Source organism: Vulpes vulpes, chromosome 2, assembly GCF_048418805.1.
Source record: "Vulpes vulpes isolate BD-2025 chromosome 2, VulVul3, whole genome shotgun sequence".
Classification (NCBI taxonomy): Eukaryota; Metazoa; Chordata; class Mammalia; order Carnivora; family Canidae; genus Vulpes; species Vulpes vulpes.
This window is the reverse complement of record NC_132781.1, coordinates 148,466,064-148,493,116: the sequence shown is the minus strand read 5'-3', so window position 1 is coordinate 148,493,116 and position 27,053 is coordinate 148,466,064. Positions and strand designations below refer to the sequence as shown.

General features: G+C 43.8%; 1 protein-coding gene across 4 annotated transcripts; it reads left to right on the top strand.

Moving 5' to 3' along the window:
* The first annotated feature begins 115 nt into the window (after nucleotides 1-115).
* On the top strand, nucleotides 116-26,835 carry ZBTB8B (zinc finger and BTB domain containing 8B). Of its 4 annotated transcripts, none has more exons than XM_072750384.1 (5): nucleotides 123-305; nucleotides 699-842; nucleotides 7,686-8,716; nucleotides 19,556-19,734; nucleotides 23,786-26,835. In XM_072750384.1, the coding sequence occupies exons 1-5, from the start codon at nucleotides 244-246 to the stop codon at nucleotides 24,101-24,103; spliced, it is 1,734 nt and encodes a 577-aa protein (XP_072606485.1). In that variant the 5' UTR covers nucleotides 123-243; the 3' UTR covers nucleotides 24,104-26,835. The 4 variants fall into 4 exon arrangements, with proteins under 4 accessions (XP_025870300.2, XP_072606485.1, XP_072606486.1 ...); XM_072750387.1 differs by having other exon boundaries at nucleotides 235-305; nucleotides 7,548-8,716; XM_026014515.2 differs by lacking the exon at nucleotides 699-842 and having other exon boundaries at nucleotides 116-305; nucleotides 7,548-8,716.
* Nucleotides 26,836-27,053: the final 218 nt, after the last annotated feature.

Here is a 27,053-nt window from a genome sequence, read left to right as displayed (position 1 = left end):
CTGTAAGCGGCGGTTCTTGGTATCTCGGTACTTGTAGTCTCGCCCACTCTCTCTTCGGCGGAGAAAGGAACGCGGAGACCACAACTCCCGTCACCGCGCGAGCCCCGGCGCGGTCAGAGCGCAGCCTCCGAGGCGGCGCGGGCGCCGCTGACGAACCTGCTGGCCGAAGGGCCCGCCCTCCAGGCCCAGGAGCCCCTGTGATTGGTCAGCTGCCTCGCCTCTCACGGAGGGGGCGACAGGTGAATGAAGGGGGGGCGTGTAGGTACGCGGAGCTCGGCGGCCGCGCGGCTGGATCCGGCTGGAAGGTGAGACCCGTGAAGCGGCTTCGTGCTGCAGCTTTCATGGGTTTGGGGGAAGATTCGGGGCGCCCCAGGAGGTCGCCCTTGGGTGGGGGGAGCGGGCAGGGAACTCCCCTCTCGGTCGGCCTCCCTCGGACCGCCCGGCCTGGGCTACTCCTGCGCCCCCCGCCGCGCGGACCTGAGCTGGATGACCGACCCTCCCTGGGCTCCAGCGTGGAGCAGGGTGGCGCGGCGCGGCGCGGCGGCAGCTGCCTCCCCTTCCTGGCATCGGGCTGTCTCCGCGCGTCGTCCAGCTGGGTGGTCTGGGCGCCTGCCTATTGCGACGGTGCCGGGGCGGGGAGCTAGGGCTCCGCCGGGCTGGGGCAGCGCTCGCCGCAGCGGTGGTCACTTTGTTTGCAGGAGGCCACGGGAGGGGCAGGTCCCTGTTCCCCACCCTCAGGAGCCGAAGACCAGTCCAGCAACTGGTTCCCGTGATCTCCGCAGGGTGCTCTGGCTCTGGAAGGGGGCGGAGGGAACCCCCTTGTCTTGGGAGCAGCTTAGCAGGTGAACTGAAGATGCAGTTGACCCCGAATTTTTTTCGGTGGAAATGGAAACTCTTTTGCTGTGGCGTTCCCCTCCACTCCGTGCGTTGGGAGAGGAGTGACTTCCCCAACCCTTTGGGGAGTCAGGTTGGCATTGTGGTTAGCGTGTCAGTTCTGGAATCAACCCAATTTTGGTTCCGATGCTCGTTTGGGTGTATTAACTATAAATGTGAGCCTCAGTTTCCTCTCCTGAAAAAGAGGGTATAACGATGATATCTACTGCATTGGGTTATTGTAAGGTAAAACTTAATGCTTATAAAGTACTTTCTACAGTGCTTCATCATGAGAAGTGGTTTTTAGTAAATGCTAGCAATTGATGAACAGGTTTCTTTTTCTTTCTTTTTTTTAATGTTTTTTATTTTATTTTAAGATTTTATTTATTTATTCATGACCGAGAGAGAGAGAGAGAGAGAGAGAGAGAGAGGCAGAGACACAGGCAGAGGGAGACGTAGGCTCCACGCAAGGAGCCCAATGTGGGATTCAATCCGGTACTCTGGGATCACACCCCAAGCCCTAAGAGGAAGACAGAAGCTCAACAGCTGTGCCACCCAGGCATCCCTATTTATTTATTTTAGAGAGGGAGGGGTGGGAGGGAGAGGGAGAGAGCGAGCCAGCGAGAGGTGGGGAGGAGGTAGGAGGGAGGAAGAGTCTCAAGCTGATTCCACTGAGCAGAGCCAGGAGCCGGAGCAAGGGCTCCATTGATCTCATGACCCTGAAATTATGACTTGAATCCAAACCAAGAGTCCAACGTTTAACCAACTGAGCCATCCAGGCGACCCCCTCCCTCCTACCCACCCCCCTTTTCTTTGATGAGCAGTTTTCATTATTCTTAGGTTGATGAGACTGAAGGAGCAAGTCAGAGTCAGGGGGTGGAATTCAAACCTGGTTTTGGTGCCTAAATGAACACAGTTATGTGATCTGGGTAGGTTTCCCTGGGGAATGTGGGAGTGTGTTGCAGGGGGTAGTGTTGGCACCTGCTCTCTCCTGGGTTCGTTTTTTTTTCTATTCCTGGCATCTTCCTTGTGTCAGGCATTGTATATAGCCAGTAACTGTTGAATTGAATTGGAACAGTAAGAGGGCTGGGAGGGTGGGGGGAGTCCCTGCCAGAGTGTGGATAATTGTACTTCTGAGAGCAGTATACCCAAAGAGCTTCTTTCCAAGGAGAAGTAGTGATCCTCAGCATGTCCCAGGGATGCAAGACACTAAAGGCAAGTGATATGAGTAACGATTTCCACAATATAGGGTTGGGGACAGACTTTTGCAAGGTTAGGCAGTATTTATATGACCCAATGGAATCTAGATTATTTGCAGAGAGAAAGCCAAAGGAGATGGGTTTTGGGTACTATTGCTGGAAAGGAGCATCTTCCAGTGAAAGATGGACGTGGCCTGGGAGAAGGCCCTGTAGATAAAACTATTCTTCAGACTAAGTACTGTATCTACCCTAGTTTATTTCTCTCAGCCAACTCCTTATCCCTCTGTCCCTCCTCCTTTCCTCCCTTTGTTTAAAAGGAAAAAATGAAAGCAGAACATAGACATAGTAAAACACTCTGACAGCACAGAAAGGTTGAAAATGAAAAGTGAAGGTCCCTCCACACACCTCTTACCCTTAATCCCTCTTCTCTCTTTTTTTTTTTTTTTTAATCCCTCTTCTCAAGGATATCTGCTATTAACTCTTGCTTGTATAACCTTGCTGGGGAAAAATCATGCATATGTGGATGGTACCATAGTACATTTTGTTTTGCATCTTGCCTTTTTCTCTTAATGTATCTCGGTGACCTTTCCATAATGAACACACACAGCTCTAGCTCATTAAAAACAGGATTGCATAGTATTCCCCTGTGTGATTGTTCCTCATTGATTTAACTTGTCCCCTATTGGTGGACATTTAGATTATTTTTACTTTTGCACTAGTACAAAAACCTGGTGAATGGAGATCTCTGAACTTGTAATTTGATGTTTTTTGGCAACATCCAAAAAACTAAATTTTTACATTGAAATTTCTGGGGCAAAAGAAGTGTGCATTTTAAAAATTTTTACATTTTATATTTAATTAAAAAAAATTTCTGGGCAGCTCCGGTGGCCCACCAGTTTAGCGCCACCTTCAGCCCCGGATGTGATCCTGGAGACCCGGCTGAGTCCCACGTCGGGCTCCCTGCATGGAGCCTGCTTCTCCCTCTACCTGTGTCTTTGCCTCTCTCTCTCTCTCTCTCTCTCTCTCTCTCTCTCTCTCTCTCTCTGTGTCTCTCATGAATAAATAAGTAAAATCTTTAAAAAAAAATTTTTTTTTGAGAAAGAGGGAGACCATGCATATGAACAGAGGGGGGCAGGGACAGAGGGAGAAGGAAAGAGAGAGAATCTGAAGCAGACTCCACTCCTGAGCCATCTGGGGGCTTGACTTGGGGTTTGGTCTCATGACCCTGAGATTATGACCTGAACCAAAATCAAGAGTCGGATGCTTAACCGACTGAACCACCCAGGCAACCCAAATGATGTGTGCATTTTAAATTTTAATAAATATTGCCAAATTCCTCTCTGAAATGGTGTTCCAGATTACATCCATGTCAACAGTGGATATTAGCACACTGAAAAATATGGTTTTCTTTCAGTTCTTTTTTTTTTTTAAGATTTTTTTTTTTTTTTTTAATCTGAGAGAGAGAGAACAGGAATGGGTTGGGAATGAGCAGAGGGAGAAGGAGAAGCAGACTCCCTGCTGAGCAGGGAGCCTGACCCCAAGACCCTGGGATCATGACCTCAGCCAAAGGCATACGCTTAACATACTGAGCTACCCAGTTCTGAAGAAGAGTAGAGTGTGGTATTGAAATGTTGCATTTTCCTAGATCTTGTTTTCCCCTTCATATTTTGATAGGCAAAGGCAATGGCAGGAACTGATGGGAAGGCTTGGTTAGAGCAGTCAGAAGAAATGGAAATGACAGTGAAACCTTAGTCCTGTGACAACTTTCAGGGTTAATTTTTTGGGGGGGAATAGTAGAATTGTGCAGATATCTGATAGTTTTCTTCCTTTCTAAACCAAAAGTTAATTTTATCCACTTCGGATAAAAAAAATTCCAGAAATTATGACATAACTTCTTGACTTTAAAACGAATATAAATGGGTAAGAATCATCTTGGTGACATAGGCCCATCAATTATAGCCCCAGGCTATAATTTAGTGCTGTCCTTAGACCATTTTGAATATGTAGGAGCATTTAATACTTAGCTACATGGCCTCAGGCTAATATTTTGAAAAAAATTCCCGAGTCTATTTTTAAAGTAACTTTTCTACAATTTCCTAGCTGTCAGTTCTCACTTTTGTCAGTTTACTTGCTTATAGAAGCTCCTCAACTTCTCTCCCTAATTGGTTGTCTGGTTTCTTTCTTTTTATTTTTTTAATTTTTATTTATTTATTTTTTTAAGATTTTATTTATTTATTCATAGAGACAGAGAGAGAGAGAGGCAGAGACACAGGCAGAGGGAGAAGCAGGCATCATACAGAGAGCCTGATGTGGGACTCCATCCAGGGTCTCCAGGATCACGTCCCGGGGTGCAGGCGGCGCTAGACCGCTGTGCCACCCGGGCTGCCCTCTTTCTTTTTAAAAATATTTTATTTATTTATTCATGAGAGACACTGCGAGAGAGGCAGAAAAATAGGCAGAGGGAGAAGCGGCTCCCTGAGGGGAGCCTGATGAGGGACTCTGATCCCAGGATCCCAGAGTCATGCCCTGAGCCAAAGGCAGACTTCAACCACTGAGCCACTCAGGTGCCCCAGTCATCTAGTTTCCAAACTTAATGCATTACTTGCTATAAATATATAGAAAGTAGGTGTGAACTGTCACTTAATAAGGTTGTTGAGGGTCTTTAATTAGTATAGTCTGTGTAGTTAGTGCATAGACCTTGGGGAATCTATTTTGCCAGTGGGCGACCCTTTTGTGGGGAGAAAGTGCCTGATTTCTGGGTGGGTGAGGTATTGTTGTGTTGCATTTGTAGAATGGAGGAGTGCTAAGGAGTTAGTTGTGCTTGGCAGCTCTAATTAGGCCTTTTGTGATTCCAAGTAGGGGGAGATGATGTACTTGGTTGTAGAAACTTTTCTGCACTCAATGGCTCAGTATGGAAAAGGGGTAACTGGGGATCCCTGGGTGGCGCAGCGGTTTGGCGCCTACCTTTGGCCCAGGGCGCGATCCTGGAGACCCGGGATCGAATCCCACATCGGGCTCCCGGTGCATGGAGCCTGCTTCTCCCTCTGCCTGTGTCTCTGCCTCTCTCTCTCTCTGTGACTATCATAAGTAAATAAAAAAAAAAAAAATTAAAAAAAAAGGGGTAACTGAAACCCAATTTTGGCTGCTTGTTACTTAAAAACCCAATACTTATGGGAGGAGCCTGGCTACCTGGGGAGAAGCTGGACTCTTGTACAAGAGCCAACTCTGAGGTTTCTGCCTGGTACAGAGATTTTTTGACAGGGCTCTGTGCTCAGCAGAAGACTGCTTCTCCCTCTCCCTCTGCCGCTCCCCCTGCTTGTGCACTTGCGCTTGTTCATGGTCTCTCTGTCAAATAAATAAACTCTTAAAAAAAATAAAGGAGTTTAATCAGTTATGGTAGTACAGTGGTCTTTGATTATGTGCAATTCAGTGATGCTACAGAATTGCCTCAGTGCACAGAGGTTGTGCAAGAAGGTCTGGTTCGATGGTACCCTAGGGTTGTGCATGAGTATTCTGATCTTTCTCCAAAGGAGGGCAAGGTTTACAGATGTACAAAGGGAGGTCAGTAGAGTGACCATTTATGTGACCTTAAAAAAGAAAAACATTTTGTTAAAAAATTGCTGGGCTAATCAGAAAGCCAAGGCAGCTTCAAACAGACTTGCTGGTCTCTGTGGACTGGGAAAGTTCTGGTTCTTCATTTTCTAAGGCCAGAGTTCTGCAAATCTCAAGGAAAGCAAATTAGTTCTGTTACTAGTTAGGTCCAGGGCCTTAGGTCAGTAAGCACGGAGTTAGGTTAACTTGAAGTAAGTTAACCCTTAAGACCAGCCGCAGTGCTGTAACAGGATGGCTCTGTGGTTTGTGTAATGGGAAAAGATGGAGGAGGGATCTCAAGGAAGAATGTCAACATCTGTCTTTCTCACCAGCGGAAGGACTTTAAACTTGATTTATACCTGTTCTATTTGGCAATTAAGAAAGGAGTATTCCTTTGTATTTAGCAAACCTACTTTGTCCAAAGTACTCTGCCAGATGCTATGGGGGATAGCAAATGAAAGAAGATGTGGGCAGCCCAGGTGGCTCAGCAGTTTAGCGCCGCCTTCAGCCCAGGGTGTGATCCTGGAGTCCTGTGATCAAGTCCCATGACGGGCTCCCTGCGTGGAGCCTGCCTCTCCCTCTGCTTGTGTCTGTGCCTCTTTCTCTCTTCTCTCATGAATAAAAAAAAAAATCTTTTTTTTTTTTTTTTTTTTTTTTTTAAGAAAGAAAGAAGATGTGGCTCATGTCTTCAAAGGCTTGTAGTCCACTGACAGACAAGGGCCAGGACATAAAATTCAGGGGAGTGAACCAAGGATAGTGGCGTCAGTCAGTTGGGAGCCTCTCATTTGCAAGAGATAGAAAACCCAATTCAGACCTGCTAAGGCAAAAAAGAGACTTAATTGGCTTCTGGCACAGCATGGGTTGGGGCTCAGATGGTGTCCCCGGGCTCCATCTGTTGCTGCTGCCTGAGCTGGACTGTCATCTTTGCTGGGCTGGTTCCCCTGGTGGTGAGGCAGCATCTCTGACATCCCACATACCCACAGAGTAGACAGTGCTCTTTTTTGGAACCCCCAGTAAACATTTATTGCTCTTAATTGCTCTGGCCAACCAACATAGCCATCTCTGAGCTAATCCCTGAGCTCAGAATGTGGGATACCTTGATCATGTTGGTATCTATTATATCTAGAGCCTGGGTATGATGCCCACTGAGGCAAGACACATTGGCCAAGAATGGGGGAAGGGTGGTTCTAGCAAAACCAGAAAGGGCATTAAAACCATAAGAATGATGACTGTAGGGATCCCTGGGTGGTATAGCGGTTTGGCGCCTGCCTTTGGCCCAGGGCACGATCCTGGAGACCCCGGATCGAATCCCACATCGGGCTCCCTGCATGGAGCCTGCTTCTCCCTCTGCCTGTGTCTCTGCCTCTCTCTCTCTCTCTGTGACTATCATAAGTAAATTAAAAAATCAAAAAAATTATTAAAAAAAAAAAAAAGAATGATGACTGTATGCTGGCTAGCCCAAGAACCCACCATGTTTCCATGAAGTGATGATAATAGGTGAGACAGGTTAGTATAGTCTCTAAGATCCATATCAGGGTTGAACTGTATTAGATTTGGGTATTATCTATATTTTGAGTCTTGAAGAAAGTATAGTGTAGGCATAAGAGCAGGAACTCCAGGGGATAACTGACCTGGTTTTGAGTCCCGGCTCTGTTACAGCTGGGTCATGTCCTACCTTCTCTTAAGTTTCAGTTTCCTTATCAGAAAGATGGGGACAAGATGGGTATTTTATCATCAGGTTTTTCTAAAAATTCATTGAGAAAAAAAAATTCATTGAGAGATTCCATGTAAAACACTATGTACTATGCCACCTGCAGTTTGTTCTAGTTATTTTTGTTGTTTTTCAAAAATTAACCCTGTTGGACAACCTCTGATTTTTGTTAGATGCCAAATAGCTCCTGTATCAGAAAGACGGTATTGAACCAGTGTTTTCAGAAGAATGAAAAAGAAAAATTAAAACTGAACATCTTATTTGTAAGGTTGGGATTGGTGAATTAACTTAAAAAAAAAAAATCTTGGCAGAGATACAGGCTACTCCAGAGCAGCAGCAGCTGGTGGAGAAATGGAGATGCAATCCTATTATGGCAAGCTCTTGGGGGAGTTGAATGAACAGCGAAAACGGGACTTTTTCTGTGACTGCAGCATCATTGTGGAAGGGCGGGTCTTCAAGGCCCACAGGAACATTTTGTTTGCCAACAGCGGCTACTTCCGAGCCCTGCTCATTCACTACATCCAGGACAGTGGGCGGCACAGCACTGCCTCCCTGGACATTGTCACCTCCGATGCCTTCTCCACCATCTTAGACTTCCTGTACTCTGGGAAGCTGGATCTGTGTGGGGAGAATGTGATTGAAGTTATGTCGGCTGCCAGCTACCTGCAGATGAACGATGTGGTGAACTTCTGCAAGACATACATCAGGTCATCCCTTGATATCTGCCGGAAGATGGAGAAGGAGGCAGCAGTGGCTGCAGCGGTGGCAGCGGCAGCGGCGGCGGCGGCGGCGGCTGTGGCGGCTCATCAGGTTGACAGTGGAAGTCCCAGTTCAGGGAGGGAAGGGACCTCCTGCGATACCAAGAGCTTGGTCTCCTCTCCAGGTGAGGGAGAGGAGAGTGTGGACTGTCCAAGAGCGTCCCCTTGCAGTGACTGCAGAGGCTGCCACCCGCTGGAACTGGTGGTGAAGGACAGCCAGGGCAGTGGCCCTGCTGACAGTGACCTCTCTATTCTGCCCAAACAGATAGAGCCCAAGGTGGAGTTTGATGCTGACGAGGTGGAGGTGGAGGTGGAGGGTGGTGCGCACCTGCAGCCGTATGCTGCCCCACTCAGCCTGACCCACATGGATGAGGGTTTGCCCGGTGGCCAGGCTATCGACTTGGCTTACAGTAACTACCACGTGAAACAATTCCTGGAGGCGCTCCTGCGCAACAGTGCTGTCCAGAGCAAAGATGATGGGGACCATCACTTTTCCCGAGGTTTGGAGGGAAGACCAGATGGTGCGGGAGGAGGCGTGAGTTCCATGATGGATGTACCGACTGACTGGTATGGAGAGGACTCAGGTGAGCTCCATTAGCATTCAGTATCTCTGGTGGTCATTTAGCATGCACATTTGTGCCTCATTGGCTTCTATCATCATGATCATCATCATTGTCACTGTCCTCATCATCACCGTCTTCTTCACCGCCATCATTACCACCACATGATTACCACCCCACCAGGAGGTGTTAATTGAGCACCTGCTGTGTGCAGGCCATTGTCTCTTCCTGTATGTAAGTATTTTACCTCCACAACTAGAGTATAAGCATGCTGAGGGCAGTTCTGAAGACAGGGAGGGAACCTACTGTCTTCTACTAATCAGCAGTGGGACTTCACTTAAATCAGTAAATCTCTTTGAACTCATTTTGTTCAGGAGCTAATCATCCCTGCCTTGCCTTTCTCACAGGGTTGAGGACCAAATGAGAAGGTTCTCAGAATTTTTTCTCATGTATGGTAACATATTCTAGACAGGTAAGAAATTTATCCTTCTTTGTGTCAACCACGATGCCTGACAGATAGTAGACATGCACTTAGGGTGTCACAGTCAATGGTTCTATTTACTCAAGGATGTCTAAAATGAGTCGGCATTTGGCTTTATGTGAGTACATTTCTTATATCCTTTGGTAGGCTTTTTTCTCTCAATAATTAATGTTGATAACTCCAAAGATGTGTGTTTTAATTAAATCATCAACCTTAAGCTAGCTTTTATATCAGATATTTTCCTTTGGTAGGCTTTTGAGTTTTAAGAGAACTTGGTTGTTTCCCTAAACAGTTCTGAGAGATGAATTGACATGACTAGCTCCTCTTAACAGGTGGGGTAATTGTGCTGTGAAATGTCTTGTAGGAGATTGAAATAGACTTGGCTGCCACCGTACTGATGAAAGAACCCTATAGCTTCCAGAACTTCAAGCCAAGAAATTAATGAATCCCAGTTTAAATTCACCCTTCAAAACTGAGCAATGAAAGTATTTTGGATAAGGGAGATCAGCCACTTTTATTTGTTACTAAATGGTTGTCTTGAGACGTTTAATTTCATTTTTTTAAAGCAAGAACACTCTGTATGTCTGATTAAAACTAGGCTTGAAAACTTGAAAATGCTGTTTCTGATCCTCAGGGACACTGGCTTAACCAGCATTTAGAAGGCAGTGGCTGTTTTCATGAACACATTGTGGGAACAAATTGAAATCTCATTTCCGTGCATAATAGCACTTCACAGATGGTGACCACCCTTTCACACCCAATAGACCCTCATGAGTTTGGCAGAAGAGTGTAGAGAAACTGAGACCCACAAGGGTTTGGTGAATTTACTAAGAATGCAGAGCTAAAACTAGAAACCTGAGCTGGCTTCGTTCTATTCAAACAAACTGTGAAAGCAGCACAAATGAATAGAAGATTTCAGTACCGTGATTTTATCTTTCAACCCCTCTCTGCCTGTAAGCAAAGTATCAAGAAACAGTAATGTAGCCTACACCACCTTCATTCAGGTCCAGTCTATCAATCTATAAAGTCACGTTTCCAGCTAGAAGGTGCTATGTCAAGGCAGCCACCCTGGCCCCTGGCCGTGACAATTGGCTGCCAAGTTTTGATTCTATCCACGAGGCTCCTGTGTGAATTTATTCCAAATGCCAAGGCACAGAGTTGGACTAAGGTGTTTGGTCATTCATTTATTTGCTCAAATATTTTAGTACCTTCCTGGTAAAGACACAAAGATAAATCAGACATGGATCCAGCCCTCAAAGAACTGGTGGTGTCTCGGAGGAAATGAGAGGTGTGTCATTGGCATCACGTGATAGAAAGACACTAGTGCTGGAAGACAGATGGAGGTGTGACTTTCACAGTAGTTTAAAAGCAGGAGTGCTGGCTTCCTCCTGCATTATGAAAGTGATATCTGAGGATAAGAAGAGGAAACATAGGGAAAAATTTATTGGAGTCAGGTCATGGAAAACCTTACATGCTAAGAGGTGAGTTTTTGTCTATAGGCGCAGGGGAATTTTTGGTAGTTACTGAGCTTGGGAATGGGCAGGTTCTCTGCTTGAGGGAGATTAATTTGGCCTCAGCACCAGATGGTGTAGAGAGGGGAGATGAGGGCAGGGAGACAGTCAGGAGGTTGTTGTAATAATTCCATATCCACATTGCATACATCTGACATAAATAGACACTGTCATATCATAAGGTCCTCCTATAAGCTCTCCTCCCCCAGACCTCCCAATCCCAGCTCCAGCACTTCCCATTGCTTCTTAGAAAATTAGAAGTTCAAAAAAAAAAAAAAAAAGAAAGTTAAAAGTTCATCTGCATTGACTACCTCCACTGTTTTACTTCCTGTTCTTTTCTCGGCCCATCACAGTCTGGCTTCTGCCCCCTACACACCACTGACACTGCTGCCATGAGGTCAGCCATACATTTCTAGAATCAGTCCAATGAGTGATTTTCAGGTGTTGTCTTACTTGGCCTCTCTCAGCTGTTGACTCTGCCCTTTCTCTCCTTCTTGCAATTCTTTCTTCCTCTGGCTCCTGATACCATGGATACCCGTTGCTCTGACCTCTGCCCATTCCTTTCCAGTCTCATCACAGAGTCATTTAATGCCAGTGAGTCCAGAATTCTGTCATTGGCTTGCTTCTTCAACATCTTACCATCAAGGTCTCATCCTTTTTTTATGGCTGAGTAATACTCCATTGTGTGTGTATGTGTGTATATTTATTTATCAACGGATGCAGGTTGCTTCCATATCTTAGCTATTGTAAACAATGCTGCAATAAACACAGGGATGCATATCTTTTCAAATTAGTATTTTTGTTTTCTTTGGGCAAATTCCCCATAGTGGAATTTGAGAGACCTCCATACTGTTTTCCACAGTGACTGTCCCAATTTACATTACCACGAACAGTGTAGGAGGATTCCTTTTTCTTCACATTTTTGCCAACACTTGTTATTTCCTTCTGAGTCTAGCCATTCTGACATGTGTAAGGTGGTATCTCATTGTAATGTTGATTTGTATTTCCCTGATGATTAGTGATATTAAGTATCTTTTTCATGTGTCTTTTGGCCATCTGTATGTCTTTGGAAAAATGTCTGTTCAGGTCCTCTGCCTATTTTTTAATCAGATTGTTTTTATGGTGTTGAATTGTGTAAGTTCTTTATATATTTTGGATATTCATCCATTATTGGATTTATCAGTTGCAAATACCTTCTCCCATTCAGTAGGTTGCCTTTTTGTTTTATTGATGGTTTCCTTTGCTGCACAAAAGGTTTTTATTTTGCTGTAGTCCCAATAGTTTATTTTTGCTTTTGTTTCCCCTGCCTTAAGAGACATGTCTAAAAAAACATTGCCATGACCGAAGTCAGAGAAATTACTGCCTGTACTCTCTTCTAGAATTTTTATGCTTTTAGGTCTCACATTTAGGTCTTCAATCCATTTTGAGTTTGTTTTTGTTTTGTGGTGTTAGAAAGTGGTCCAGGTTCATTTTTTTCATGTACCTGTTCATTTTTCCTAGCATCATTTATTATTATTTTTTTTAAGATTTTATTTATTTATTCATGAGAGACACACAGAAAGAGGTAGAGACACAGGCAGAGGGAGAAGCAGGCTTTCCTCAGGGAGCCCAATGCAGAACTCAATCCCAGGACTCTAGGATCACACCCTGAGCCAAAGGCAGACGCTCAACCACTGAGACACCCAGGCGTCCCCCTACCATCATTTATTAAAGAGACTGTCTTTTCCTGTTTGTATATTATTGCTTCCTTTTTCATAGATTAATTGACCATATAAGAATTTCTGGGCTCTCTATTCTGTTCCATTGATATATGTATCCATTCATTCAATCATTTAACAGCTGTTTATTGAGTACCTACTATATGCCAGGCACTGTTCATTGGAGTGAACAAAAGGTAGTCCTTGTCCTTATTGAGCTGACATTCCAATGCAGAGAGGCTGACAACAAACATAATAAGTAAGTATATAGGATGAAGAACTAAAGCATGGGAAAAGTTGATAGAGAGTGAAGGAGATTCTATTTTATTTACTATAGACAAGGAAGTCTTTTCTAACAAGTTGCCTTTGAGCAGAAACTGCAAGAGAAGAAGAGAGCTAATGGTGCAGGTAAATCCGAGGAAAGAACATTTAGGGCAGAGGGAAGAGCCAGGTGCAAAGGCCCAGGTGCAGGTCACAGTTGGCGAGTGTACTAGAGGAACAGCAGGGTGCTGCTGAGGGTGGAGTGGAATGTGCGAGGCAGAGTGCTAGGAGATGAGGTCAGAGCATTTGGGTGAGGGCAGACCAAGTAGGGCCCTGAAGGCCATGAGAAGACCTTTGGGTTGTCCTCTGAGAAGGGATACCACTAGAGGGTCTCAGCCAAGAGTGACTTGAAATGACATATATTAAAATGATCCCTGTGGGTAGTGTGCCATAACCTCCAAAGTGGTCTTCTTGCATAGGACTGTACTATCTTTAAAGGCAGAACCGACGAGATTTGCTAATGGCTCGATGAGTGGTATGAGAAAAAGAGAAGTTAAGGATGATCCTCAGGTTTTTAGCTAGAGCAGATTTAAACACGTTATGTTTGTCATGCTCCTTGGATATCCAAGTGGAGATGTTCACTAAGTGGTTGCATCTGTGTGCTTGGGGTTCTGGGGGGAAGTCATAGCTGACATTTGAGAGTCATTAATGGATCCATGGAATTTGAAAACTATACATCCCATGAACTTAGAGCAGTAGAAGAAGGTGAGAGATTTATGGACTGATCCCTGGGGAACTACAACATGTAGAGGTCAGGAAATAGGGAGAAGCCAGTAAAGAAGATGAGGAGGAGGCAGACAGTGAGGTAGGAGGAGAATCGAGAGTGATAGATGCCAGGAGGAGAAAGGGTTTCACAAAAAAAAAAAAAAAAAAAAAAAAAAAGAAGAAAGGAAGGAAGAAAGAAAAGAAAAGAAAAGAAAAGAAATGGACTATGTCCAGTATTGCATGTAGATGGATTAAGAACTGATCGTTGGGGAGTTCATTTGTGGGCTTGCCAAGAGTAGTGTTGATGAAGTGGGAGGCAAGAGACCAAAGGGCTTGAATCAGAGCTGAGGAAATAGATGTGAAGACAGTGAGTGTTGATGCTTCTTTCAAGCAGTTTTGCTGTGAAGGAGACAGAAATACATCAGTAGCTGAAGGGGCATATGAGGTCAAGGTTTTTATTAAGGTGGAGGATCTAAAAGCATGTTTATTTACTCCTGGATGGGAGTGATCCAGGAGAGAGGAGGATAATTGAGGGCAGAAGAGAGAGGGACAGTTGATAGATCAAGGGCAGACAGGGTCCCTGAACATGTGGCAGGGGATGGTTTGGCTCTGCATTTGAGGAAGGCTAGTCCATTCATAGGAACAGGAGTGAAAGCAAGCCATATGTGTTCATGGGGGAGTTTGGAGGTGGCTGGGAGCACGGAGAGGTTCTCTTCTGATTGCTTCTCCTCAGTTAAAGAAGTAAGGACAGTGGCTAAAGAGAGGAGGGGACAGTGGGGGTGGAGACCTGAGCAGAGGGAGGGTGTGGAATAGTCCTTGAGAAAAGTGGGAAAGAGTGAGCCAGGGAAATATTTAGGGTGTTTGGGCAGAACCAAGGGCTCTGATATTAATGCTCAGAGGGTGATGGCTAGATGGATTTGAAGTGAGACCAGAACACACAGTTGTGTATTTTTCACCAGTGATGTTAACTTGCCTTCTTTCAGTTATGGAACAGGCATAGGTTTGCATTTAACTGGAATTTAGGTTTGACCAGGTGAATATAGACAGAGGGAGAGAGAGGATCCAGGCAGTTAAAGGTGGATGTGAAGAAGTGATTTCAGTGATGGATTGGGGGTACTAAGCTGGGGAAGGAGAGGCATGAGGACCCAAGGAGGTGAAGGAGAGTAAAATGGCAGCAAAGTCCATTGCTTGGTCCCAACCAAGAAGGGACATTTAGGGGGTGAGCTGGAAAGATATGAAATAGTGACTGGGAAGTGGGGTGCTTGGTATGTGGGCTGTTGAGCAAATGCACTCATTGGAAATATCTCGGTATGGGGCCATAATTCTCACTCCCAACTACACACTATCAGGGTGCTTTAAAAATACAATGTTTGGTGGGGCACCTGGGTGGCTCAGTTGGTTAAGCATCTGCCTTCGGCTCTGGTTATGATCCTGGGGTCCTGGGATCAAGCCCCGCATCTGGCTCTCTGATGAGCGGGAAGCCTACTTCTCTCTCTCCTTCTGCCTGCTGCTCCCCTTGCTTGTACTTTCCCTCTGTCAAATAAATAAATAAACAATCTTTTAAAAAAATGACGCTTGGGATAGAGATTGGGCATCGTTTTGTTTGTTTCCCAGGTGATTCTAATATGCAGGTAGAGTTGAGAGCTCTTGGTCTAGGATTGGATAGCTGAGGTGGGGTGGAGAACAAAGTCTTTGGAGGAAAGGAGGTTAAGGAACTGAGAAGCTAGGGTGTTGGAGAGGTCATTTTCAGTATTCACACCAAGAATTATGTCAGGAGTTGTATTTGAAGGCAATGTGATCAAACCTCCACAGAATGAGGATGTGACCTTGGGGCTCCAAGATGGCTGCAATAAGGAGAGGTAATTATGCTATCATTTGATAGTGTGAGCTTCAAAAGCTCTTAAGGTTTTTAAGGATGGAGGGAGGGACAGTGGTCTGGGGATAACAGTGAGGCACAAGGACTATCCTACTCACCTCTGACTCAGAGGTATCAGGGTGATGGAGTAAGGGAAGCAGGGTACTCAGGGGAGACCCAGGCCTTAATTAAAGCAACCACTCCAATCTGCTGACGATTCTCAAAACTGTATTCCCTTCTGTGCCTCTGTGCCGAACTCCAGATTTATTTGTCTAAAGCCAGATATGCTTCCCACGGATGCTCTGGGCCTGCTCCAAACATAGTAAAATCCCAGTTGAACTCCTCATTCCTCTAGTACCTGCTTTTCTTCCTGTGTTCCCTACCTCGGTTTATTTCCCCGTCATTCACCAGGCCAGCTAACCCAGAATCTGTGTCATTTTGAGTCTTCTCTTTCCCTTCTCTTCCCTTCCCCATGTAGTCATAGAGTGCTATTCATTTTCCTTCACATGCGTATCTCTTCTTCACCTCCACGGTCACTGCTTTAGTTCATGACATTTCTCATTCTCTACCACCTGTTACTTCCTGCCTTTAATCTTGCTTCTCTTAAATCCTTCCCCTTTGGGGCATCTGCATGGTGCAGTCAGATAAGTGTCTGACTCTTGGTTTTGGCTCAGATTGTGATCTCAGGGTCGTGAGATCAAGCCCTGTGACAGACTCCCCACTCAGTGCAGAGTCTGCTTGAGACTCTCTCTCCCTCTCCCTCCCTCTCTCTTTCTCTCTCAAATAAATACATCTTAATACATAAATAAGTAAACAAACAAACAAACAAATAAATAAATAAATAACCTTCCCCTGCATTGTCTTTTGAGAGATCTTTTATTTTATTTTAAAGATTTTTAATTTATTTATTCATGAGAGACACACAGAGAGAGGCAGAGACATAGGCAGAAGGAGAAGCAGGCTCCTCCTAGGGAGCCCGATGTGGCACTCGATCCTGGGACTCCAGGATTATGCCCTGGGCCAAAGGCAGACACTCAACTGCTGAGCCACCCAGGCATCCCTCTGAGAGATCTTTTAAAACTCCAGTCTAGGGGCTCCTGGGGAGCTCAATTGGTTAAGCATCTGCCTTTGGCTCAGATCATGGTCCTGGGGTCAGGCTCCTTGTTCAGTAGGGAGCTTACATCTCCCTCTTCTCCTTCTGCCCCTCCCCATCCATGCTTTCTCTTGCTCTCCCTCAAATAAATACATAAAATCTTAAAAAAAGAAAACCTCAAATATGACTATGTACATCCCCTCCTTAAAATTCTAGTTGCTTAGGCAGCCTGTGCGGCTCAGTGGTTTAGCGCCACCTTCGGCCCAGGGCATGATTCTGGAGACCCAGAATCAAGTCCCATGTCGGGCTCCCTGCATGGAGCCTGCTTCTCCCTCTGCCTGTGTCTCTACCTCTGTCTCTCTGTTTCTCATGAATAAATAAATAAAATCTTTAAAAAAAATTCTAGTTACTTAGAGAATAAAGTTCAAGTTCCTGAACATATCAAAATCATGAAGGCAAACATTTTTGTCTTTTCTGTTCACTACTGTATCCCCAGGGCGTGGAACACAGCCCAACACAATAGATGCTCAGTTTGAATTTGTTGAATAAACGATTGAAAAGTTATCTTTACATCCTGGTTCTTGCCCCTCCCATAGGGTCATTTCTCATCCCCTGTCTCCACTTTATATTCTTTATGTTCTGTATTCTCACTTACCTCTATGCCTAAGCATGTGTTATTACTCTGTCTGAAATACCTTTCTCGGGATCCCTGGGTGGCGCAGCGGTTTGGCGCCTGCCTTTGGCCCAGGGCGCGATCCTGGAGACCCGGGATCAAATCCCACGTCCGGCTCCTGGTGCATGGAGCCTGCTTCTCCCTCTGCCTGTGTCTCTGCCTCTCTCTCTCTCACTGTGTGCCTATCATAAATAAATAAAAAAAAAATTAAAAAAAAATGAAATACCTTTCTCTCTTGAACTCATGGTGAACTCCTATTCATTCTTTAAAATCTTGCTTGAATATCATCTCTCCCAGAAATCTTTTCTGAATTCCTAGACTGAATTCTTTAGTTTCTTGTCCATGCTTCTTCATTTGGAACTTTGCTTGGGTTACATTATATGTATGAATTTGTTTACATGTCTTTTTTTCCTGCTAGCCTTAACTTTTGAGGGAGGAAATGGGTTTCTTGGTAAGGATAGACCTTGATAACACAGTGTCTGGTATGTAATAGACATTCAAATAAATGGTTGTATTGGTGAAATCAGATCATGAGAGAAGAAGGAAAATGTTGTGATAATTCTTACTTTTCTGATGAAGATATAGTTAAACAGTTGGTTAGGGACTAATGCTAGACCCATCTTACTTAATGTTTTTGTAGATAATTGAGAAGGAAGGTAAAGTATAATGCCAAGCTGGTGGGGATAGATTGCAGAAAGATTCCACCAGAAGAGTGAGCAAGAAACTGGCATCTCAGTTCGTCTGACCAGTGAGAAATGAAATAATCCAACATACATATGTAGTGACAAGTTGAGAGCTCCTGCTTTTAAAATAGGAAACAGGTTTTGGAATCACTATAGATTATGCAGCATGTTAGGCATTATCAATCTGGGCGCTGGAAACCAGAGAAAATAATCTCCACCTTTGTGTAGAATGATGCTGGATTCTCACTTGGGAATCAGCTTGCCATACTTTTGGCAACACTTCAGAAAAGTCAAAGCTCAGTTAGGTATTCTGAGAAGGTCCCAGAGAAAAGGAGTTACTCCAGTATTGAGAGAAACCACAGAGCCTGGGCTGCTTCATCAGTAAAGAAACACCAAGGAGAGGATAGTGGTGACAAAAATGGCTGACATTTATGAGCTCTTACCATGTGCCAGGTGCTGTGCTTTAGGTATTACTTCATTTCATTCTTAACACAATCCTTTAAAGTGGGAACTACTATCATCCATATTTTACAGATGAGTAAAGTAAGACCCAGAGAAGTTAAATGAAATGTCTAAGGTCATGTGGCTGGTAAATAGTAGAGTGGGGACTTGAACCCAGATTTTAATGCCTGGAAAGCTTGAGTCACTAATGCCGTTCTATATGATATGATATGACCAAAGTCTTAAAAAATCCTGAAGGGCATGGATAGAGGAAACACATCTTGGAATACTATAGTAAGGGTAACTCAGGAAACTTGAAAGGAACAGTTTTTATATTGGAGGGGATAATCATGTTGTCACCTTAATGGTTGTATAAGCAAGGTGGGGAAAAAAAAAGGAGTTGGAAAAAGACTTAAGTGAATTCCTGGATTTTTGATGATTTCTGATCTATAGTTAGTACGCATTCCAGTTTAGGATGTGCATCATAGTACACCTCTTCTGCATATGCCTGGAAGCCATTCTTAGGCTCTCCTATAGCAGGAAGTATGGATCCCGATCCAAGGGTCTGATTCATCATAACAGAGGTTTCCAAACCTTTGAGGGTCATGGAATCAATCCAGGAGGTCTGTGTTGGTCAGTTCAGGCTGCCACAGCAGAATACCACAGATTGAGTGGTTTAAACACAGAGATGAATTTCTCACGGTCCTGGAGGCTCAGAGTCTAAGACCAAGGTGTTGGTGGGGTTATTTTCTTCCTGGCTTGCAAATGATTACCTTCTTGCTGGTCCTCACATGGCCTTTCCTCTGCATGAACAGAGAGAGAATGAGATCTCTGGTTTCTCTTCCTCTAATTATAAGGACACCTGTCCTATCATATTAGGGCTCCACCTTATGACCTCATTTTATCGTAATTACCTCCCTATCTCCAAATATATAGTCACACTGGAGGTTAGGGCCTCGATGTATGAATTTGGGCAGGGGGATGTAATTCAGTTCCTAACAGGGTCTCAGCATCGCCTTAAAATGAAATCAAAGACAATACACACTGTCAGAGTGAGTGTTATTTTGGGAAGCTTTTCCAGTTATCCACTTGTAGACATGTGAATTCTGAGATTGTAATGTAAGCTGTATCTCTAACTGTGAGCCACAGAGAACTTCGAAAGCCAGTACCATATGGCATTCCTTCCAACCTTATATCAGAAGCCTGCTTCACCCTCTGGCTGAGTGGGAGCCAGACAAAGACTTGGAATTTGTAGTGTCTTGCTATTATTAGCTGGTGGTAAAGTTGATGTCTTCCCTCTGGATCCGGGCTGGCGGAATTCCCCAGCTCCAGATCACCCATTAGAGGGTGACCAGTGTCATTGGTTGCTTACAAGTACAAAATCAACCCGTTTGGTTCCCTAGGTGATGTGCTCGTGGTCCCCATCAAGCTCCACAAGTGTCCTTTCTGCCCTTACACCGCCAAACAGAAGGGCATCCTTAAGCGGCATATCCGCTCACACACGGGCGAACGACCCTACCCCTGTGAGACCTGTGGCAAGAGGTTCACTCGACAGGAGCACCTGCGGAGTCATGCCCTGAGCGTAAGTGTCTGGGCTGGAAAATCTCCTGTAGAGGAGATGGAGAGAAGGAGGGGAGGGAGCTAATGTAAGGGTGAACCAGCCTCCCTTTTACTTCTCTGTCCACTAGAGTATTTTCAGAGAATTTTATTTTATTTGTTTATTTATTTAAGATTTTAATTATTTATTTATGAGAATATATTGTATAGAATATACAATTCTATATTGTAACTAGAATATAAAAAGAAAAGATGTCCTCTGCAGAGACATAGGCAGAGGGAGAAGCAGGCTCCCTGCAGGGAAGCCTGATACAGGACTTGATCCCAGAACCCTGGAATCACAACCTGAGCCAAAGGCAGGTGTTTAACCCCTGAGCTATCCAGGTGCCCCTATTTTCAGAGAATTTTAAACATATGTTTCTATTAAATTAAAGCTGGCTTGGTGGCACTTAGAGAAAGTTAAACTTATATGATAAGAGACTAGTTTTCTTAGACTCAAGAAAATTTAGATCCTGGTGAGTGATGGTTGTCATAAGGCAGAGAGCAGTGAGTCCTGGACAAGGGGATTGTGGGTCTGTTCTCAGGGATGTGATGCCAAAGGTGAGAAAAATGCATCCTCAGTTTTCCACCCAACCTCGGTACCTGGATGTGGGGGAAGCGTGCGCCGTCCTTCCTAAGGCGACCTGTGGGCAGCAAAGAGGGCTCCAGATCCAGGGGACCTCCCCTCCCACTGGCTGCCCCCTGGGATTCTGTCTCCTATGTAGGTAGTTAATTCCCACCATATAAAAGGGGTTCAGGCCATTTAGGAAGGTATTGTATTTAAGATCATCTTTGAGCAGGCAGCCCAGGTGGCTCAGTGGTTTAGCGCCGCCTTTGGCCCAGGGCGTGATCCTGGAGACCTGGGATCCAGTCTCACGTCAGGCTCCCTGCATGGGGCCTGCTTCTCCCTCTGCCTGTGTCTCTGCCTCTCTCTCTCTCTCTGTGTGTCTCTCATGAATAAATAAATGAAATCTTAAATAAAAAAAATATCTTTGAGCAAGGCAATCAGTCTTTGGAACATCAAACATAAAAATGATTTGGACTTTAGAGGACACTATCAATATTATGACAACCCAAAGAATGGAAGACAATTCTTGTGTATCATTTATCTGCTAAGGATCTAGTACCTAGAATATACAAAGAGCTCTTTCAATTCAACAATAAAAGACAAATAACCAAATTAAACAATAGATTTGAATAGACATTTCTGTAAAGAAGTTATACAAATGCCTAATAAGGACATGAAAAGATGCTCAACATCACCAGTCATTAGGAAAATGCAAACCAAAGCCATGATGAGATACCACTCAAAACACAGTAGGATTGTTATAATCAAAGCACAAGTAATAACAAAGCATTGGCAAGGATGTGGAAGAATTGGAACATTCACACACTGCTGGTGGGAATGTAAAATGGTGCAGCCACTGCGGAAAACAATTTGGTGGTTCTTCAAAAAAAAAGTTAAGCATAAAATTACCAAGTCCCAGCAATTCTGTATCTAAGTATATACCCGAGAGAGCTGAAAACATACATTCACACAAAAGCATACATGCACACAAATGTTCATAGCATTGTTCATAGAAGCCAAAAAGTGGGAATAACCCACGTGTCCATCAACTGATGAATGAGTAAACAGATTGTGGTCTATCCATACAATGGACCCTTATTCAGCCATAAAATGGGATGAAGTTCTGATACATGCTACTACATGGAGGAACCACCAAAGCATTATACTACATGAAAGAAACCAGTCACAGAAGGCCAGATCATCATATGATCTCATTTATATGAAATACATAAAGTGGGAAGACCCATGGAGATAGAGTAGATCAGTGGTTACCAGGGCCTAAGAGGATGTCAGATGGGAGAGGAAGGCAGTTAATAGGCACCTGGTTTCTTTCTGGGGTGATGAAAATGTTCTGGAATTAGATGGTGGTGATAGTAGCACAATTTTGTGAATATACTTTAAAAAACCACTGAATTGTATGCTTTCAAAAGGTGAATTTTGGGACACCTGGGTGGCCGGCTCAGTTAAGCATCTGCCTTCAGCTCAGGTGGACCCTGGGATCAAGCCCCATGTTGGTCTTCCTGCTCAGTGGGGAGTCTACATCTCCTTCTCCCACTGCTACTCCCCCTACTTGTGCGCACTCTCTCTCTCGCTCCCATAAATAAATAAATAAATAAATAAATAAATAAATAAATATCTTTTTTAAAAAAGGTGAATTTTATGGTATGTGAGTTGTGGTTTTGAAAGAATTCAGTTTTAAGATAAATACAAGATTACTGACTGTCTCCACTCTCAGGGCTGGCACCAGCACATCTGTCTGAGAATGGCCTCTTCTCATGGCCTTAAGTTTTTGTTTGTCTGTTTTTTCCCCAAAAATTCTTTTTTAAAAGATTTTTTAATGTATTTGAGAGAGAAAGAGAGAGAGAGCATGAGTGGGGGAGGGGGGTCAAGGGTGGTGGGGCAGAGGGAGGCAAAGAAACAGATTTCCTGCTGAGCAGGGAGCCTGATGGTGGGGCTCAATCTCAGGACCCTGGTATCATAACCTGAGCTGAAGGCAGACGCTGAACCAACTGAGCCACCCAGGCGCCCCTTCCCCCTCAAATTATATCTCCAGTCTGTCTTGGCAGCAGTAGGTCCCTGATGCCCCTAAGATAGTTCATTGGTTGGAATCCTTATTCCCTCTGTCTTTCCCTGTTGTACAAGGTCCAGTCTACTATAGTCCAAAGAGGTGGTATTCAGAGGCCCTGTCAGGTTGCAAAGGTCATATACACACTCAGGTTGGCTAAGGGTCGGGGGTTTAATGTAAAAAGCCCAGGAAACCTCATGGAAAGCAGGGATGTTGGTCAGGATGTGGTAGCAGCTCCAGTGAGGTGGGTATTGTGCTTTTGGCCCTTGTCCTCTGTCATTTCTCTCTGTCTTTACCTCTTATTGTATCCTGCATCCAGAGCTCTCCACAGGAGAGGCTTGGTTTACAGAGTCCCTTTAGGCTGGAGCCCCTAAAGAATTGCACGTATTAGATAGTTCCTTATACAGAAGGACCCCCCCACCCCGCTGCCCCCAGGGTTGCTGCCTTAAGGAGGAACTGCATTGCGTAGGAGATCAGGTTCTTTCTTCTAGCATGCAAAGTGCTTCTCATAGGTAAGGAATGCATTTATCAAAAAAGCTAAGGCTGGAGCATCTGCCACGTTTGGAGGAGATACCATCTAGCAAGTCTGCCTCCCTAAGAACTAGACAATCCCAGGTACATAAAAAGCCATACCTAAAATCCACATCCATTCCCCGAATGTGCTTTATATACAGGCATAGGGATATAGTAACAAATCTGACAGAACATGAATGTGGGGCAACCCTGGTGGCTCAGCGGTTTAGTGCCGCCTTTAGCCCAGGGCCTGATCCTGAAGACCCGGGATCGAGTCCCACATTGGGCTCCCTGCATGGAGCCTGCTTCTCCCTCTGCCTGTGTCTCTGCCTCTTCCTCTCTCTCCTTCTGTGTCTCTCATGAATAAATAAAATCTTAAAAAAAAAAAAAAAAAAGAACATGAATGTGAATGGTCCCTGCCTTCTTGGATCTTATAGTTTAGGGAATTTACCAACAATTTGTTAGAAACTCAGTAACGGAGTCACCTGGGTGGCTCAGTTGGTTAGGTGACCGACTTGATTTGGCTCAGGCTATGATCTCAGCGTTGTGGGATTGAGCCCCTTGTGGGGCCCTTGCTCAGCACAGAGTCAGCTTGAGATTCTCCCTCTCCCTCTGCCCCTCTCCCCCTTTAACAAACAAAATCTTTTTTAAAATTTCAAGAAAAGGAGCATAGGTGAAAATATACAGCTGGGGGACTAACCTGGCCCAGAGCGTCAGTGAAGACTTCTTCAGAGGCATTAGTATGGGGTGGGGGGGCAGGCTTGGCAATGGGGAGGTGGGCACATTTCCCATATGTCCAATGGCCTTGGGGTGGAAGCACCTTGGTGAGGCTGAAGCTGTGGCAGAGAGAGCAGGGGCGAGAGCGTTTGCTGTGTCTGCTTGTGATTTTAGGTTCACAGATCCAACCGTCCAATCATCTGCAAGGGCTGCAGAAGAACTTTTACAAGTCACCTGTCCCAGGGACTACGGCGCTTTGGGTTGTGTGACAGCTGCACCTGTGTTACAGACACGCACGACGAGGAGGACGATTTGATGCCCATCAACCTTAGCCTGGTGGAGGCTTCTTCTGAAAGCCAAGAAAAGAGTGACACAGACAATGACTGGCCAATCTACGTGGAGTCTGGTGAGGAAAACGATCCCACTGGAGAGGATTCTGACGAAAGACGGCAAATCCGGCCCTACTTGTCAGATCGGGAGACACTTACATAGCAGTAAATTTTGATGGGGGAAGAGGTTTTAGAATTTGCCCATTCTACGTTCAAAAGCCACCATTTGTCCAATTTTTGGGGACCCTGAGAGGAACATTTTTCACCATTACTATACTTGCATTTTTTTTATACTTGCATTTTTGTTAGATTACATAGCAAAGTTTGGATTTTATGAGTCAAAGGACTAATAATTTCTTAGTGGAATGGCCTTGGTTTCAGAGGACTTTGCTGAGTCCATTCTGAGTGAATCAAAGCTGGCCCCAAGGCTCCCCATTCTTCCTGTTGTATACTCAAACTCTGGTTAGGAGAAAGATGAGAAAATCTCCATGCTTGTTTTCATATTGTCTCACTCATCTACATTTTTTTTTTTTTTTTTTTTGGTCAGCCCTTTTCTCTGTAAAAGATAAGAATATCTTCAGATCAATCTCTCTTTTCCAAGCCTCTCCTAATAGATTCCATATTTTAATTTTCTGGTGAAGTCTTAAAGAGAAAGCTTCACAATAAAAGGCAGTCAGGGCTGTTTGGCTACATGAGTGGAAAGGTATTTTCTAACTCTAAGACTGCAGTTTTAAGGGCTGGGCATATTTATGTGCACACAAACATGGAAATGAGCTAAGAGGCTCCTGGGATACTCTGACTTGCCCAGCTAAATGAAACTTTAAGTTAACCCTGGGAAGGGTGCCTGTGGCCCAAGTCTGGTCAGTTTCCCTTCTAGTTTGATATTTGACAATTCTACACACACACAGATCACCAGTTTTATGAACATAAAACAAGTCATTTGGGCAAAACTCAAAATACTCCTGCTTTTTCCAGCCATTTTCAAGAGATGCTATTGTGTAATGTGGAAATGTAGCCGCTGTTGACAGTTTTCTACTTTATGAATAGAACTTTAATTGGAAGGCAAGTGCAAGCCAATAGAAACAAGTTGTATTTCTAAATTGTTTACCTTCTAAGAGATCCTCTGGAGGGAAAGAGAAGGTTGGTAGAACAGGTTTTTAAAACCATTCTGCTTTTCACCCACTTTGCAGCCATACGGTTTTTCTAACAGAAGAGGCTGTACTTCTTTAAAAGCTGAAGAGCAGGAAATACTAGGGATTAAAGATATTTAAGGCACTTTCATAATTTTGTCTTATGTTAAAGTATCCAAAAAAGAATTTTAAAAGAAATCCTTTTCTTCCTTTAATTTTAGTATAGTTGTGTTTCAAAAGGTGACAAAACCACCTTTCTTTCTGTCTCTTGAACAAAAAAGCCAATAAAAAAACATTATAGATTGGCTTGTGAACGTTATCACTGAAGAGTTCAAAAGGTATTAAAACCATACTTCTCAATAGAAGTTAGAACTCCAGAATAGTGTTACTCAGACTGTGGCTCCCACGCAGCTGGTCTATGAATTCTTTGATACCAATCCACACAGTAGGACCACATGTTGGTCTATAGTAGATTAGAAATTTCAAAACTGGTCTTTTACCATAGATTGTTGGAAAATTATTGTTCTAGATCAAGAGTAACAAACTAGAAATTATCAAGGACCAGAAATACTTTTTCATACCTGAAATGGAAATATTAGCTATTCTTTTTAAGGAGTGATCTTAGCAAAAGGGAAATCTAACTGATTGTGTAGAAGGTATGCTTTGCAAGGAGTTATATTTGGTATTTTCACTGTTTAAATTATTTCTAGTTTTTTTTTAAGATTTTATTTTTAAGTAATCTTTACACCCAACATGGCTTGAACCCACAACTCCAAGATCAAGAGTCACCACGCTCCAATGACTGAGCCAGCCAGGTGCCCCATTTCTGGTATTTTAATGTGACTTTTCTACTTCACAGTTCAATTTCTCTGCCCGCTTTCTCTGGTAGACCATGATCTTCAGTGATTCCATGACCTGATCATATCGCTGGCTGCAAAGTAAATTTACATTAGCAATTTCACTGTAAGATGATGACTTTCAACTGGGGGTGATTTTGTCCCCCCAGCGGACATTTGGCAATGTCTGGAGATGTTCTCAATTGTTACAACTCAGGGCAGGGTGTTGCTGGCATCTGGATACAGTGGCTGCTAAACATTCTACAGTGTGTAGGAGGGTCCTTTAGAACAAAGAATTATCTAGTCCAAAATGTCAAGAGTACCAAGGTTGAGAAACCTGACCATAAGATACAGTAAGATTTTTTAAAATGACCTTTAATGAGTGAATTTAATTTCGTGTTATATTTAGGTTACCTATTACCTTCATAATATTTATTAGGCCCGTATGCTCTCACAAGTTTCAGAAAATAGTGAAATTATTAAATGGAGAACTGAGGCCAAATTGTTCATAACTTGCCCAAGCTCTGATTTGGTTTGTGATGTGGAAACTTAGAAATTTTGCTCTGACTCATGCTCCCAGAACCATTACTAGGTTCTGGTCATTTTATTACGTTTTCAAGTAGTAAAATCATTGGGACGAAAGCGGAACATGAAGCTTAATATTTAAATAATTCTTTTTTCCATAATGTCTCAAATTATTGCATTCATGGTTGGTTGTTTTGAAATTGCATGTTGATATTAGTACTAACTGGATCGATGAGTTCTATCACTTTTAATGGAAATAATCGCTCTATTTGGACTATCAGATCATAAACTGTCCTCTTCTAAATTTATGTTCACATATGTTGGTATTTATAATTGCATAGTGTCTGAGATTTAATTAATGGAGTTGGTGATACTTTTATAAGTAAATTCATGGTTGGGCCCAAGACAGACCATTAATGATTTATTTTATATCTGGCATCTTTCTGGCATATTCAGTGCAAGTTCACAAAGGGATTCTTGATCTTATACTTGATACATTGTATGGACAGGAACAAAATTCCTACTTGAATAGGATTTAATAATGGCATTCCTGGGAAGTTGTTTTTCTTGGGGGAAGGGAACAAGCTTTCATATCAAGGGTTGGAAAGGAATGTAAATAAAG